At 48.0% G+C, this 13,784-nt stretch overlaps 1 protein-coding gene across 3 annotated transcripts in view; it reads right to left on the reverse strand.

The window, feature by feature from the left end:
- Positions 1–13,784, reverse strand: part of LARGE1 (LARGE xylosyl- and glucuronyltransferase 1) — a 588,869-nt gene that overhangs the window by 535,077 nt on the left and 40,008 nt on the right. The window contains exon 1 of one of the 3 annotated variants that reach the window (XM_058308685.2): positions 8,984–9,102. The exons of the other annotated variants lie outside the window; for them this stretch is intronic. Within the exon in view, the coding sequence (XP_058164668.1) occupies positions 8,984–8,994 (11 nt within the window). The 5' untranslated portion in view covers positions 8,995–9,102. Of the gene's footprint in view, positions 1–8,983; positions 9,103–13,784 lie in introns of those variants that run through there. 3 annotated transcript variants of the gene reach the window in all.

Genomic DNA, 13,784 nt, shown 5'->3' on the forward strand with positions numbered 1-13,784 from the left:
GGGGTAGTCTAGTAACACAATAGGCAAAACTATTACCAAAAGTAAAAATAGAAGAAGCAATAATGATCATTATTACCACCATTATAGCTATACATGTATAAGAGCTAACATGTGCTTCATGTTCTTGATGTGCTAGGCTTTACCTGATAATCTCATAATCAACCCTATGAGGCATTATGATTACTATTTTACAAATGAGAAACTAACACAGACACCGAATTGCCCAAGATTATGAGAATGTGTTCCAGAAAATGGGTTCTTTCCATATTGGGCCTCGGCAGGGAATTCACTGATTCCCACCTCTCCATGCAGTACTGTGAAAAGCTGGAAAGTTTGGTCAAGCAGTCAACAGAGTAGGGTTCAAGTCCCACCTGTGCAACTCAATAGTATGTAACATCCCTTAGCCTTGCTTTCCTCATTTCTAAAGCGGAGACTGATGCAGCCTCACTGGGCAACTGAGATGATAAAGATAGCATGAGTGTGACAGTGTGAGATTATTTTATGAATCCCAAAAAAGAGAAAGGTTATATTTGTAAACTAATCTATTCCTCTGGGTGTAATACCCTTTGACTGCATTAAATTCAGCTGAGGAGCCTTGGATTAGAATTATTGGATAAAATTGCTCTGGGCTTTTGATTCAACCATGTCAGTGGACATGACTCAGGTTGAGTCCCTACCCCCTTGCTGGGTCTGGTATAAATGGACACTCACACAGACCGAACCAGGAAGAAAAAGCTCAGTCCTTTTTGATCATGCCACATGCCAGAAAGGAGAAGGCTCAAACAGCTGAGGCACCCCAGGAAGAGATGAGTCATTTGCCTGATAGCTTACAGCTGAGATTGGGAAGAGAGCATAAGAGACATAGGAGACCCGGAAAGAAACAAGCCCGATGCTAGGAAAGAGAAGACTTCACTTAAGCATAAAGCCTCAAGAGGCTGCCCCCCCCCTCAGCTCAAGAGGAAAAGCATGAGCCCCGAGGGGAAGGCAGAGACCAGCCGAAGATCAGCAGCCATCTTGCTTCAACACGTGGTATCTGACTTTGGTGAGTAGCATCTCCTATGGTGCCTTGATCTCGACTTTTTTCAGTCTTGTAGCTGTATGCTTTTAGCCCAAATAACACCCTTTATAAAAGCCAACAGATTTCTGGTACTTTGCATCAGCACCCCTCTGACAGACTAATACAATGAATAAAGTACTTGGCACACAGTAAGCACTTAGTAACATTGGTTTCTTTCTTCCTTTTGGGGAGTAACAGGGGCTCCTGGCTCCCTGCCCTCAGCCTACACAATAGCCTCCTACATCATGATGGTGTTTGGGGACTGGAACACCAGGTATTTTTATACCTGGACAATGCCATCCCTATTTCTAGGACACTGGGCCAGGTCTTGTACTCTTTCTGAGCTGAAGTAAATTTTTTGAGGAATAAAAGTGGGGTAAGGATGCTTTTGTTTAAAAGATATTCTGAATTGTGGTTCCTTAACCTAGAGACACCAAAAGCACACTGGGATTTCTTGGAAACCAAAGGCATGCTCACCTTTCTTTAGCTCTTCCTGAATACAAAGCAATTATGCGACATCCCACAACTGTGAGCCCGGCTAAAACTAACCCCTCATATATTTCTGGAGAGTGCCAAGGATGTGGAGGTGTAATGGGCTCCAGTGAGCTTCTGTCTTCAGGAAGGGGTGGAATTTCCCTTTTATTATAAACCTACCCTGGTGAATCTTACCTGAGAGGCCTACAGGAGAAACCTGGGGAGGGAGGGAAGCTCAAGACCACACTTGAGATCACTGATAACCAGTAAGGTCCCTTCCGGCTTTAAGGGGCTCTAATTCACCTTCAACAATCTTGGAGGCCCTACCAGTGTCCTCCACAGAGCCGGGTCCCATGGAAGACACAGAGGCATCTATTCTCAAGTAGGTTTAAATAAAGACGCAATAAAGTGCTACACAGAACACACACCCTAAAGCACAATGCAGATAGTAAGTACACACATGATAAAGACAGGGGAGGAGTGGAGAAACGAAGGCTGGCTCCATGCTGCTGGGGACAGCTACACAGGCTAAGTGCTTCAGAACACCAGCTCGCGTGCATGCCTCCACACAGGACTGTGAACCCTCGAGAACAGGGATGGGGCCTCGTTCACCACAATGTCCCCAGTCCCTGACACAGAGAAGAGACTCAAAGGCTGGTGGGTGGATGGATGGATGAAAGGATGGACAGTGAGATGGGGTTGGTTTTGGAAGTCACAGGGTTGCCTTGAGATAGCAGCAGGAAGAACATGGATCTAACTGGTCAATCAAAGTGCTCAGAACAAGGCTTTGCACAGAGGCCTATGGCCACATTTCCTCCACTTCTATTCTCAGAACCCAAAACGCTCCTGGCTTATGGTCCACAGTTTCAGCATCACTGGCTGTACTTGGACTGCGTTCCTGGTCTCATCTTTCACGGCTCTCTCTCTCTCCATCTGCCTCCACATGCGACCCTATCCTTTTAACCCAGTTCTGCTCCTAACCTAGAATCCTGGCCCAGGATCCAGGTTCCCAGCTTCTGAACCAGCCACAGGCATGGAATCATAGCCCTATCCTGCCCAGCAAGCACAGCACATCAGGATTAATTTTTATTTTGAGGTACCGGGGCCAGGGATTGAACCCAGGACCCCACATGTGGAAAGCCAGCACTCAACCACTGAGCTCCATTAGCTTCCTAGAATGAATTTTTATCACAACGTACTACTGACCTTTACTACAGAACAAACTTTAGTCACTTGTTTGTTTCTGTGCTAGACAACTGTCCCCTGCTCCCTCTTCTGTAACCCCAAGCCTGACACAGAACCCATTCTCACCTCCTCTCAAGAAGAGGACAACCAGGTGAGGTGAAATCTACAGATGACATAAAAACGTCACCATGCCTACAGGCTACAATCACTTGTTCCATCCAGCACGGCTACAGATCATTTCAGCTCGACTTTCTCTCCTTTGCAACCCCACCTCAAAATATGATCATCATTATACCAGGAAGAAGGTTTGGGTTGGTTTGTTTTTGTAACAGAACATCCTGGTAAAGAATGTTGGCATCTTTTCATTTTTTAAGTGACACTGATACAACTCTACACAAGTAAATAAACATTTTCCACTTGAATGGAGACATTTGGTGAGAACAGTGAGTTCACAGCCTGCACAGGGCTGACACCCTACATACCTAAGGAGCATAGTGGATAGTGCTGCGTCTGGAGATAACAAACATTAGAACAATGAGATCCTGTTTTCATGGGGAATCCTTGGCTACACACCTGGAAAATAGGGAGAAAAATGAGAAGAGAGTTTAAATTCAGAGGTCAGGCAGAATTCTCCCTGGGACAGAATCCAGTTATACCACGTTCTTGCTGTAAAACCTAGGGGGTGGTAGGAGGTATTTACCCTTTGGCCTTTGTTAATTCATCTGTGGTGGTAAGGATTAATTCAAACCAATTACTACCTATAAAGCATTTGAAAAATTCTCACATACAGTGGCCACTTGGTGTTAGCTGTTAACATTATTTAGAAATAGCACAGAACAGAGCTGTGCTGTCGAATATGGTTGTGACTGTCCACATCTAGCTATTTAAATTTGAATTAATTAAAAATAAATACAGTTCCTTGGTTACATTAGCCACTTTCAAGTACTTAAGAATTACATGAAGCTAGTGGCTACCATTTTGAACAATGCCAATAAAGAGCATTTTTCTATCACTCAGAAAGTTATAAGGGTCAATACTGGTACAGAGGTAAACAGATATGGCTTGGAGCCTCACTGTGTGATCTTGGATAAGTTAGTTAACCTCTCTGTGCCTCACTTCCTCATCTGTAAAATGGAGATAATAAGTATATTATTTGGTCATGATGAGGGTTATGTTATGCAAGTATGCAAATGCTTATGATAATGCCTAGGGTAATGGGAAACAGCTATCAGCTGGCACCCTAAAATGGGGCACATGCGCACACTTCAGTGCAGGATTATTTTTTTAAAAAGAAAGGATTAGAAAGATTTTATATAAATTACCTTCCATGAGGTCAAACACTTAACATTCACTTCATTCACTCTTTTTTGCCAAATGTGCATAGAGCCCCTACTCTGTGCTAGGCATTCTTCTAAACTCTAGAGATACAGAAATGAACAAAGTTCCTGCCTTACGGAGCTTATAGCCTCAGTAAACAGGGGCTAGCATGGTTAACATAAATAGCGAAACCACCATTCCCATTTTTACAACATATTAAATTACTACCCCAGCAATGAAAAGGGAATCCCGAATATGGAGCTACCTACAGGAGGTGAGTATTAAAAGTGCTCTTATGAATGAGTGACTAGGGAATGAATGAACGAAGCAGGGGTGGAGAAGAGAGGCTTGATAATGCACAAGTAGTAAACTTGATCCAGAGTAAATCACCCTATGGTGGACGTGGCTACTCATGGAGCTGTTGCCGGGCGACACTAATAAATGATTGTAAAGTGGTCTACAAATACAGTGTTATGCATAAAAGCTTAATCATCTTTAACAGGAACCTTAAAACCCAAACAACTGTGGGGAGAGGGCCTTTGCAGACAGGCCTCTGGCATCTATTCCGAGCTAGGCTCTGACTCACCCTGTGGGCTGGGGCTGCTCAGGCCTCTCGGTAGTAGGGAGGGGCGACCCGACTCCCACATCAGGGATGGGGCAGCTGAGGGACCCAGACAGTCATCCAAGAGCATGGCAGCCCACTGCCCAGAAAACTCCCACCCGGCCTTCAGACTTGCCTGCTGGCTTCAGCAACGGACATTCTAGAGCCAGTTACATTCCACACCGGGCAGGGCTGTCACCAGAGGCAAATGACACCACGCCTCTGAATATGTCTGTTTCCAAAATCGAGCAGCTCCTTTTGGTTGGGTGGCAGCTCCCTGACACAGCTAAACGCAGGGTGGGGCTATGTTGAATCGCAGGATCTGCTTCTTCTCCGCAGGGCAGACCTCAGCGAGGGACTTCATCTCCCTCAGTCTGAGTCTCCCCTCTTGGGTTTAGACCGGCAAAAGAACATCTGTTTCACAACGCTGTCAGTGGGATTAAATGCAGTAACCTAACTAAAGACTAAGGAGTTCGGTAAAGACTAGGAAACATTCCAGCCTGGCAGGATGGGTAGTCAGGAGCAAGAGATACGGCTCAAGTCCCAGGTGCTGCCACTATCTGCAGGGCCCCCTGGGCTACCTGTGCCACCTCCACCTCGTTCAGAGCAGCGGGCTAAACCCGGCCTGCACTGCCCACCCTTCAACCTCTTACACACCACCTTCTCATTTTATCATAATCACGTTGCTTTTCATCTTACTGAAAAGAACGCAACAAGGCATATGGAAACTCAGCACAAGAAAGCAGACTAGCAACCTCTCCCATCGGCAAAAGCCTTATTTCCAAATGGTTAAGCAGGACGCTCACTTCATAAAGGTCTCCAGTGGCCCTGTGTGTTCCCTGTGATCCACGGTGTCTGCAAGAGTTAGTTACTGTCACTTGCCTTGCCCTAAGCAAAGCTTAACCCAGGATTAATGTAAAAACGTTGACCATGAACATCACACTTGAGACCACACAAGACTGGACGGTGACTACACTCTTCCTGTGTTTAATACCCTATGATCGTTCTTCCTGGTTGGCGGGCCAGGGCTGAAACGGGGCGACTGTGCTTCCTCCGTCCGTTTCTCCCCTTGCCCAACTGCTCCCAACGTCCACCACACCGAGGCCTCCTCCTGCCTGTGGACCTCTCCGGCTTGTCCTTAAAGAACTTCTTCATAGACAAATGCTTTCCCACATCCAAGTTGATTCTTCTCATCAAAAGTGCTCCCCATAAGCTCTATTAAGCTCATGCCTTTAATGACCTTTTTGAACAGCGGCCGAGCCCCTGGTTTCATCAATCAGAAATCGCCAGTCATGTCAAATTCCATGCACTACCCATTTTCAGTGTGCCCACCCCATGGCTGGCTCAGCAGGCAGGCATCATGATGAATATGACTAGCCCTGAGGGGTTCAAAACTAAATGGGGGAACCACAGGGTACATGGGTTAACCTCAAAACTGGGCAGGCTGCAATAAGTGGGTCAAAAGAATTATAAAAGATGATGGGCATTCAGGACAGGTGTGGCTAATTCCAAAGTGGAAACGTGGGCTCTAAAAGTGAGCAGGCCTTTGGCAGGCAGAGTAGGGTGAGAGAGGGAGGAGAGAAATATTCCTTGGTTCAAAATATTGCCTTTGGATAAATGCTCATCTCCCCAACCCCACTCTTCAGACCCACTTCCTCCTCATAGCCAGTGCTTTTGTATCTACTTAGATTTTTGCAACGTCCTCCCATTGGTTTGCCTGTTTGTAGGTGGCTCCTTGTGACTTATTCTGACCCCTGAGGTCCTGCTCACCTTCCCCATTCCCAGGGCCCTGATCCAGGACAGCACCTCTGCACTGGCAATAAGTGTGGCAAGGCTAAAATTAGGACTGTTTCCATAGATATCTAAGATATCTAGACTTCTCTGTGGCAAATCTGTTCAGCTCCCAAGTTGAAATATACATATAAATATATTAATATATAAGAAATATTTAGATATAGAAAATATATTAAAATACATAAATGTATTAATATACTATATATATATATATATATGCACATATATTTGTCTGTTCTAACTACAAAGCGAATCCAGAGATCCTAAAAACCCAGGCCTGCTCATGTTTAGCTGAGCCTCAGACAGAACCTGCCTGGCCCTGTGGGAAGGGGAAAAGGAACCCCAGCTCTGGGCGTGGCAGCACTGGTGGGGTACTGCGGAAGCCATCTGTCCTCTCTGAGAAGTTAAGCACCAGGGAAAAAAGGAAGAAAAGAACTGGAAGCACCCCATGTGCCTGGGCCACCACACACCCTCACCCTCACTTTATACTGGGATGGAGGAGCTTCTGGGAGGTGGCTCAGCTTCCTCCCCATTTCACAGGCACGTAGCATAATCAGAAAGGTTACGCTACTCACTCCCTTACAAGGCAGGCCACATCACACAGTGAACAGATGGGAAACTGAGGTTCAAGGATATTCAGAGAACGGCCCAAGGCCACCACCCAACGTCACCGTGATGACGATGGTAGCAACACCAAAGCAAGAGGCACAGCTACGGCTGACTGGCGCTGCGCTCGACACTTCACTGGATTCTCTTATTTCACCCTCACCACAATTCTATGAAGACTCAGGCTTTACCCAGCAGAGCACTGAAGCAGGGCACAAATACCACCAGGCACCTGGTACTGAGTGCTTTACATATATTAACTCATCAAATATATATATAGCAACCCTAAGAGGTATCCCTATTTTAAGGAAAAGGAAACTGAGGCAGAGAGGTTCCAAGCATCTGTGCTCTTACCCACTATAACCAACTAGAGGCAGCAGAGAGCACCTGAACTAGAACTCAGGTGGTAGGGAGAGTCTGACTTCAAAAGCCTGTAATACATCTCGGTCTCTTTTTCAACTTTATCTTCCTCCGGCCATATAGAATGCTCTGCATTTAGTAGGCACTTGAAAATGCTTATTTGATGACACACCAATTCATTAAATGGGCAGCGGTACACACATATCCCCTTAGCTCAAGTTAAAATACATTTATGTTCATTTTAGCAGTGAAGAGCAACCCAGATCCAGAGTGGGCAAGATAAATCAGAAAAGAATCACCGAGGTATCTAAAATTAGTAAACAGGCAGAGAAAAATAAAGCCCTCTTAAGAAACTTCTAGAACTAGTTGGGTAACAGAGGTGACGTACCAAACTCTGCCCAGGTGTATGGCAGGCAGCTTCTCAGAGGTGACACTGACCTGCATCTTCAATTTTATCAGCTTATTTTAAGGTCAAGTCATATCTCTCTCTCTCTCTCTCTCTCCCCCTCCCTCCCTCTCTCTCTCTCTCACACACACACACACAGCACACACCCATCTCTTCCCTCCCTGCCTCCTTCCTTCTCTTTCTTTCTGTAAATTTGCCTGGAATTACTAGATTTTTCCCACTGCTCAAACCATACTGGTGACCTACAGAACACTCAGCAATATCCAACTCTCATGATTATTAATCCATAACGAAGGGAATGGAGTTAATTGGTCAGAGAAAGGTTTTTTTAAGGACAGAGCTTCAAATGACACAAGTTAACAAATATCTAGTAATGGTTATTTGTGTTCATTTGCCTAAACTACCCCAGCACCAAGAAGTTAAAAATATTTCTATATTGACAAATGAGAAGAAATCAGTGCTGAGAAAACAGACAAGGAACTGGGCTGGTGGTAGGTTGGCACATGCGGCCTGCGAGCTGAAGAAGAAAGCTCTGGCGTAGAGCTGTGTCCTGCCACCAGCCCTTCAGCCAGTCCCTCACCCACCCCAGGGTCACTCCACGGCAAGCTGGCATGTTAATCGCTTGGATTAGCAGGCTCTGGAGTCAGAGTCCCGACCTGACCTGCCTGCAGCACTTACATTAAAAGGAGCAGAGCCACATCGCCTTGCAGGGTCCTTCTCAGATCAACTGCACTAAAGCGCTTAGAACCTTGCATGGCACGGAGCAGACACACGATAAATGCTAGCCATTATTATTATTAAGGCAGTCTTCACCATCAAAGAATTTAATTTCGTGCCTAGAATGTACTTAGCGGCAGTCTCTCTCTTTCCCCATAACCTACCATCACTGCCATCACCGCCACAAGCTTCGGGGACATCATTAACGTCCCTGAACCTCAGTTTCCGCATCGATGAAGCAAGTTCCCATAAAACTTGGGGTTCAGGCATCAAGTACGGGTGCTTGAAGGACCAGCCCCTGGCACGCACTGGGAGCTGTTATCAGAGCAAATGGGCAGGAAAAGAGCTGGGAATCAAGTGAATCTGAAGCCACGGGAAAGAGCCATGGAACTGACCAAGCTGGGAAAACAGCAGACAGCCTTTTACCCTGATACTGATCCTCTTAACAGGGAACACCCCCACTCACCTCTGCACCATGGAGGCCCCGGGGAACGGTGTGGAATTGGCCGCTTTTGGGTTGCGATGATCTCCTAGAGCTGGAGAGATCTGGCCCCGTTAGAACAGCCTGCCTCACTCCTGACACGGTTTGACTTCGTGTTTGGGTTTATTATTTCTGCCCTGCCCACAAAAGCCCTTGGATCAGGCATGAGTATGTCTTTTTTTAAACCCCCTGGCATGAGCAGTGCCCAGCAGACGCTTGCCTCGATTAGCTCACACTGTTCCCGGACTAATGACCCGCGCCCTGGAGTTTATTTGTGTAGTCTGTTTTGAACGGTGGAGAGTGAAGCACTTCCCGCTCTCCCTGCTGAAACCACCGAAGGTCCCGAAATGGACCTGCCCTGGGTCTGCTGGAAGAGGGCAACACACCACTTTCCTGTAGTTAAGTCCTGACCACAGACCCTCCAACCAAACCAGCGAGTGTTCAGTAAGCTGCGTCTCACTCTGCCACTCCCCACCCCCTACCCCCTTCACCACCCTGGGAACAACGTGGCCTACTGTAAGGAGCACTGGACTAAGAGTCCAGAAACTCTGCCAAGGACCAGGTGGGCGGCCAATGCCACTCCGTCAGGGCCGTTTAACCTCCGTTCTGGCGCTAAGAATTATATTACCCCTTCTTATATTGATGAGCCATTCTTTACCCTCCCACTGCTTGCTCCTGGCAAGCCTCCCCGCTCCACTTCTCCCCTAGCAGACTTAGGAGCTGCCTCCTACGCCAGTCTTGCCCTTCCCATCCCATGTCACAAAAACCCAAGCGCATGCCACCACATTCCACCCCCTCCACCTCCACTCCATCTCCTCCCCTAGCCCCAATCCTGAGCCTGTCATTTCTTCTCCTTTCCCCACCCACTTCTTGTTTTGTTTTTTTAAAACCTCTACCCCACCCCCCACTTCTTTACTCCTCCCCTCTGGTCCTTTATTTTCGTGCCTCCACTCAGGGAACTTGGACGAGAAACGGTCCACCATCCCCAGCCTGAGCTTTGCTGTCCCACCTTGTCAACCCTGGAAGTTCATCCTTCCTAGCTGACTTGGTCCTTGCTTACGGTCCACACGGGAGCCCGAGGATGGGACCCCGTAGCAGAGACTGGAGGCTGCAGGCGCCGCCCGCCAGGGCAACAGGACACCTACGGAGGAGGCCCACCACCACCGGGACCCGCGTTTTCCTGAGACTCACCGAGACCCTTCACACCCCATCGCATCGGCTGTTCAGAAGCACCACGACAAGAAGAGACAGGCCTCCAGCGTTATCCAACTCAACACTTTGTCATAAAGATCGGAGGACGTGACCCAAACAATAAAGCAATGCAAACTTTAAAGGTGACTTCACTCAACAAACGTTAGCTATGTTTACTGTTTGAAACACATCATAAAAGTTAGAAGCATTTGGTCTGGGTTTTATTAGCTGAACTACTGCTTTAGGGGGAGGGATGCAGTTCTTTTTTGAAATAAATTTAATTCTTAGGCGATAAATCCTAGGCAAGTCACTGAAAGTTCTACCCAGCATTGAGTACAAAGCCTGGAATTAGGCAGCCTAGGTTCAAATTCTACCTTGGCTACTTACTGGTTATGAAACCTTGGCCAGGAATGTACCATCTCTGCCTCAGTTTCCTTGTCTGTAAGCTAGGGATAATAAACTACCTACCATGCCAGATTGCTGAGAGGACTACAAAGGCTTCATGCACAGCTTCATCATCATGACACTAATAAACGTGCCGGACAGTAGCACACACGCTTTGCATGGACTAATTCACTAACTCGACAACTCTAGGAGGTAGGGACTGTTGTGATCCCCATTTTACAGTTCAGAGAAGTCAAGTAACTTTCCCCAGGTCACACAGCAAAGCAGAAGCTGCAGGATTAAGACCCACACAGTCTGGCTTCAGAGCCTGCAGCACCATTCATGTCTACGCTGTTCAGCCCAGCGGCAAGCAAAGGGTCAAGCTATTCAACGACTCACTAGCTAGGATTAGTATAAGAAATAATATGGGCTTCGTTTTTATCACCACCATCGCCTCCAGAGGGGTGATTTAATTTTGTCTGTTTGAATTAAATTCCAGTCCTTGGGGTACAGGAGCCCAGCGTAATGCGTAGATTTCTGCCCGCTCCCCACCCCCACCACGCCTGTGAGAGTCAGGCTGGGCTAACTGCCTGCCTGCAGCGCTGCGGGTCAAGCTGCGGTCCAGAGCCCAGGGCGGGGGTTCGGGGGCGGTCTCTCCATTTCAGAGGTGTTGGCGAGTCTCTCTGCAGCCAGGCCAACCTCAGAATGACAGTCACCACCTGTCCCTCCTGATCAGGGAACAGCGGGGGCAGAAGGGCGTGCCACAGACAGCGCGATGCTCCGCAGCCTGAGACGCGTACTCCTGCCTCCGCCACTCCCAGGGCGCTGCGCAGAGGCTGCCCTCCCCAGCCGGCCTGGCCCGCCCCCTCCCAAGTCTGACTGGCGCTGAAAGCCAAGGCAAACTCCAGCCACGTCCCCAGCGCAGGCAACCGGTGAACTTGGCCAGCCCTTGGCAGCACACAGCATCTTCACTCTGCTGAGAATGAACTGACTTACTGTTGAATGGAAAGCTTCCCTCACCAGGGACCTCACCGGTCCCCACCCTGAAGGCCCTGGAGCCCCACCTGGGACGGGAGCCACGGCAGGTGAGGCTTGGCCTTCCCTTCCCCGGGATCGGGAGCGAGCCTGCGGGTGACGCTGCCACCGGGGATCTGAAGGGGTGGCTGGCCCCTCCTCTGCAGCCTCGCTTGGCCACTACAAAAGTGTTGCTCAGCTCAGCTGGATCAACCTGAACATCCCCATCTCGGGAGTTTCGACGAAATATCACAGACGAGAATACAGGGACTGGCCAAGAACACAGGCTTTGGAGCCTTACGGCTCTGGGCTTCAATCACGGCTCCTCCCCAGACTGCTGTGTGACCTCAGTGAGGCTCAGCGTCCCTTCTGTGCGATGAGGGCAGGCCAGGTGAGAACTGCAACTCCACAGACACCTCAGCACTACCCAGGTGTTCTGCGCTGGTCCCTGGAACTCCAACCATTAGGCTTTGCTTGGGAGTGTGGGCTCAGAAAGATCACCTACAGAGTCGAGCTCAGAAGAGCAGTTGGGAGGGGCAAGGAGATGACCACTGCAGGCTGGGGGAGGGGTGGGGGGATGCCCTGGGTTAGGGGTAATGCCCTATTTTTTTTAAACTGCGAACTGGTTACACAGAGGAAGTGTTCCCTTTGAAAATACACCAAGCTGTACACTTGTGTTTTCTGTCCTTTGCTGCTTGTATATTACACTATAATTTTAAAATGTACTAAATAAACCAAAAAGCCTTAGCAAGAGACACCTAAACTGGCCTTTGTGACTGTCCTCAGTTCAGAGTGAGACTGGGTGGGAGAGGACAGACCATCTCATCACAAGAGTCCCCTTCTCCCAGGGGGTTATGAGGCTGTACCTGCAGGCTTCTACTATGTATCAGGCATGGATCTAGGTGCGAACAAAACTAAGAAAGGCCCTTCTTTAAAAAATGCTTATTTCATGGGTCCAAAGAGAAGCAGGGAATGAGTTCACGAAGGCCCTACTGTGTGTCAGAGTGGTGCACAGGGCAGTGGGTCTGCCGTGTAATTTTTTTTTTTTTTTTAAGATTTTTTATTTGTTTCTCTCCCCTTCCCCCCTCCCCACAACTTGTCCATTTATGTGTTCCTCTGTGTCTACTTGTATTCTTTTCAGTGGCACCTGGAATCTTTGTCTCTTTTTGTCATGTCATCTTACTGTATCAGCTCTCCATGTGTGCGGGCCCACTCCTGGGTAAGCTGCACTTTTTTCACACTGGGCAGCTCTCCTTATGGGGTACACACCTTGAGTGTGGGGCTCCCCTACACGGGGGACACCCCTGTATTGCACAGCACTCCTTGCACGTGGAGGTTCCCTATGCAGGGGACACCCCTGCAAGGCATGGCACTCCATGTGCGCATCAGCTCTGCGCATGGGCCAGCTCATCACATGGTTCAGGAGGCCCTGGGTTTGAACCCTGGACCCCCCATGTGGTAGGCGGACACTCTATCCGATGAGCCAAATCTGCTTCCCTGCCATGTAACTTAACCTTAACCATGTTGCAAGGTTCAGGCCAGACCAGAAGATCACTAGGGCCTCCCTGCGTCTACTCTTCTGGTGTAAAATACTAGCACACCCCCAATGGAAGCCCAAACTTTCTCCGAGAATTTTTTCCTTTGAGATTTTTTTGAGGCAACTAACAGTAGACTCTGGAGACATTATCTGAGTCCAAGCCTTAGCTGTGTGACTTCTTAACTGCTCTGTGCCTCAGTTTCTCCATTTTCAAAATGGGAAAATTATTTGACCTGTCAGGGTTCAGTGAGGATTAAATTAGACAATCCAATAAAATGCTTAGAATGGTACCTGGTACATGGTTAATACTCAGTAAAGTTCAGCTGCAACTGTTTTTTTACGATTTCAATGACTTCCTCATGGGTCACCCACCCTCTAGGTCCTTCCTCGAAACACATTCCAGTCATTTTGCTCAAAAACCCAGGAACACAAAGCATTTGCTGATGGTCTCCACGGATCATTTATGTTCCCATCCTTCCCAGGAGGGGTAAAAAAGGAAACATGAGAAAGAGACTCAGAAAGACTGAAAGAGAGAAAGAGATGGGGTGTAGATGTGGCTCAAACAGTTGAGCACCTGCTTCCCACATGGGAGGTCCCAGGTTCGATACCCAGTGCCTCCTAAAAACAAAAAGACAACAAGCAAAACAAAAAAACTAACTC

The sequence above is a fragment of the Dasypus novemcinctus genome, chromosome 12, assembly GCF_030445035.2.
Source record: "Dasypus novemcinctus isolate mDasNov1 chromosome 12, mDasNov1.1.hap2, whole genome shotgun sequence".
Lineage (NCBI taxonomy): Eukaryota > Metazoa > Chordata > Mammalia > Cingulata > Dasypodidae > Dasypus > Dasypus novemcinctus.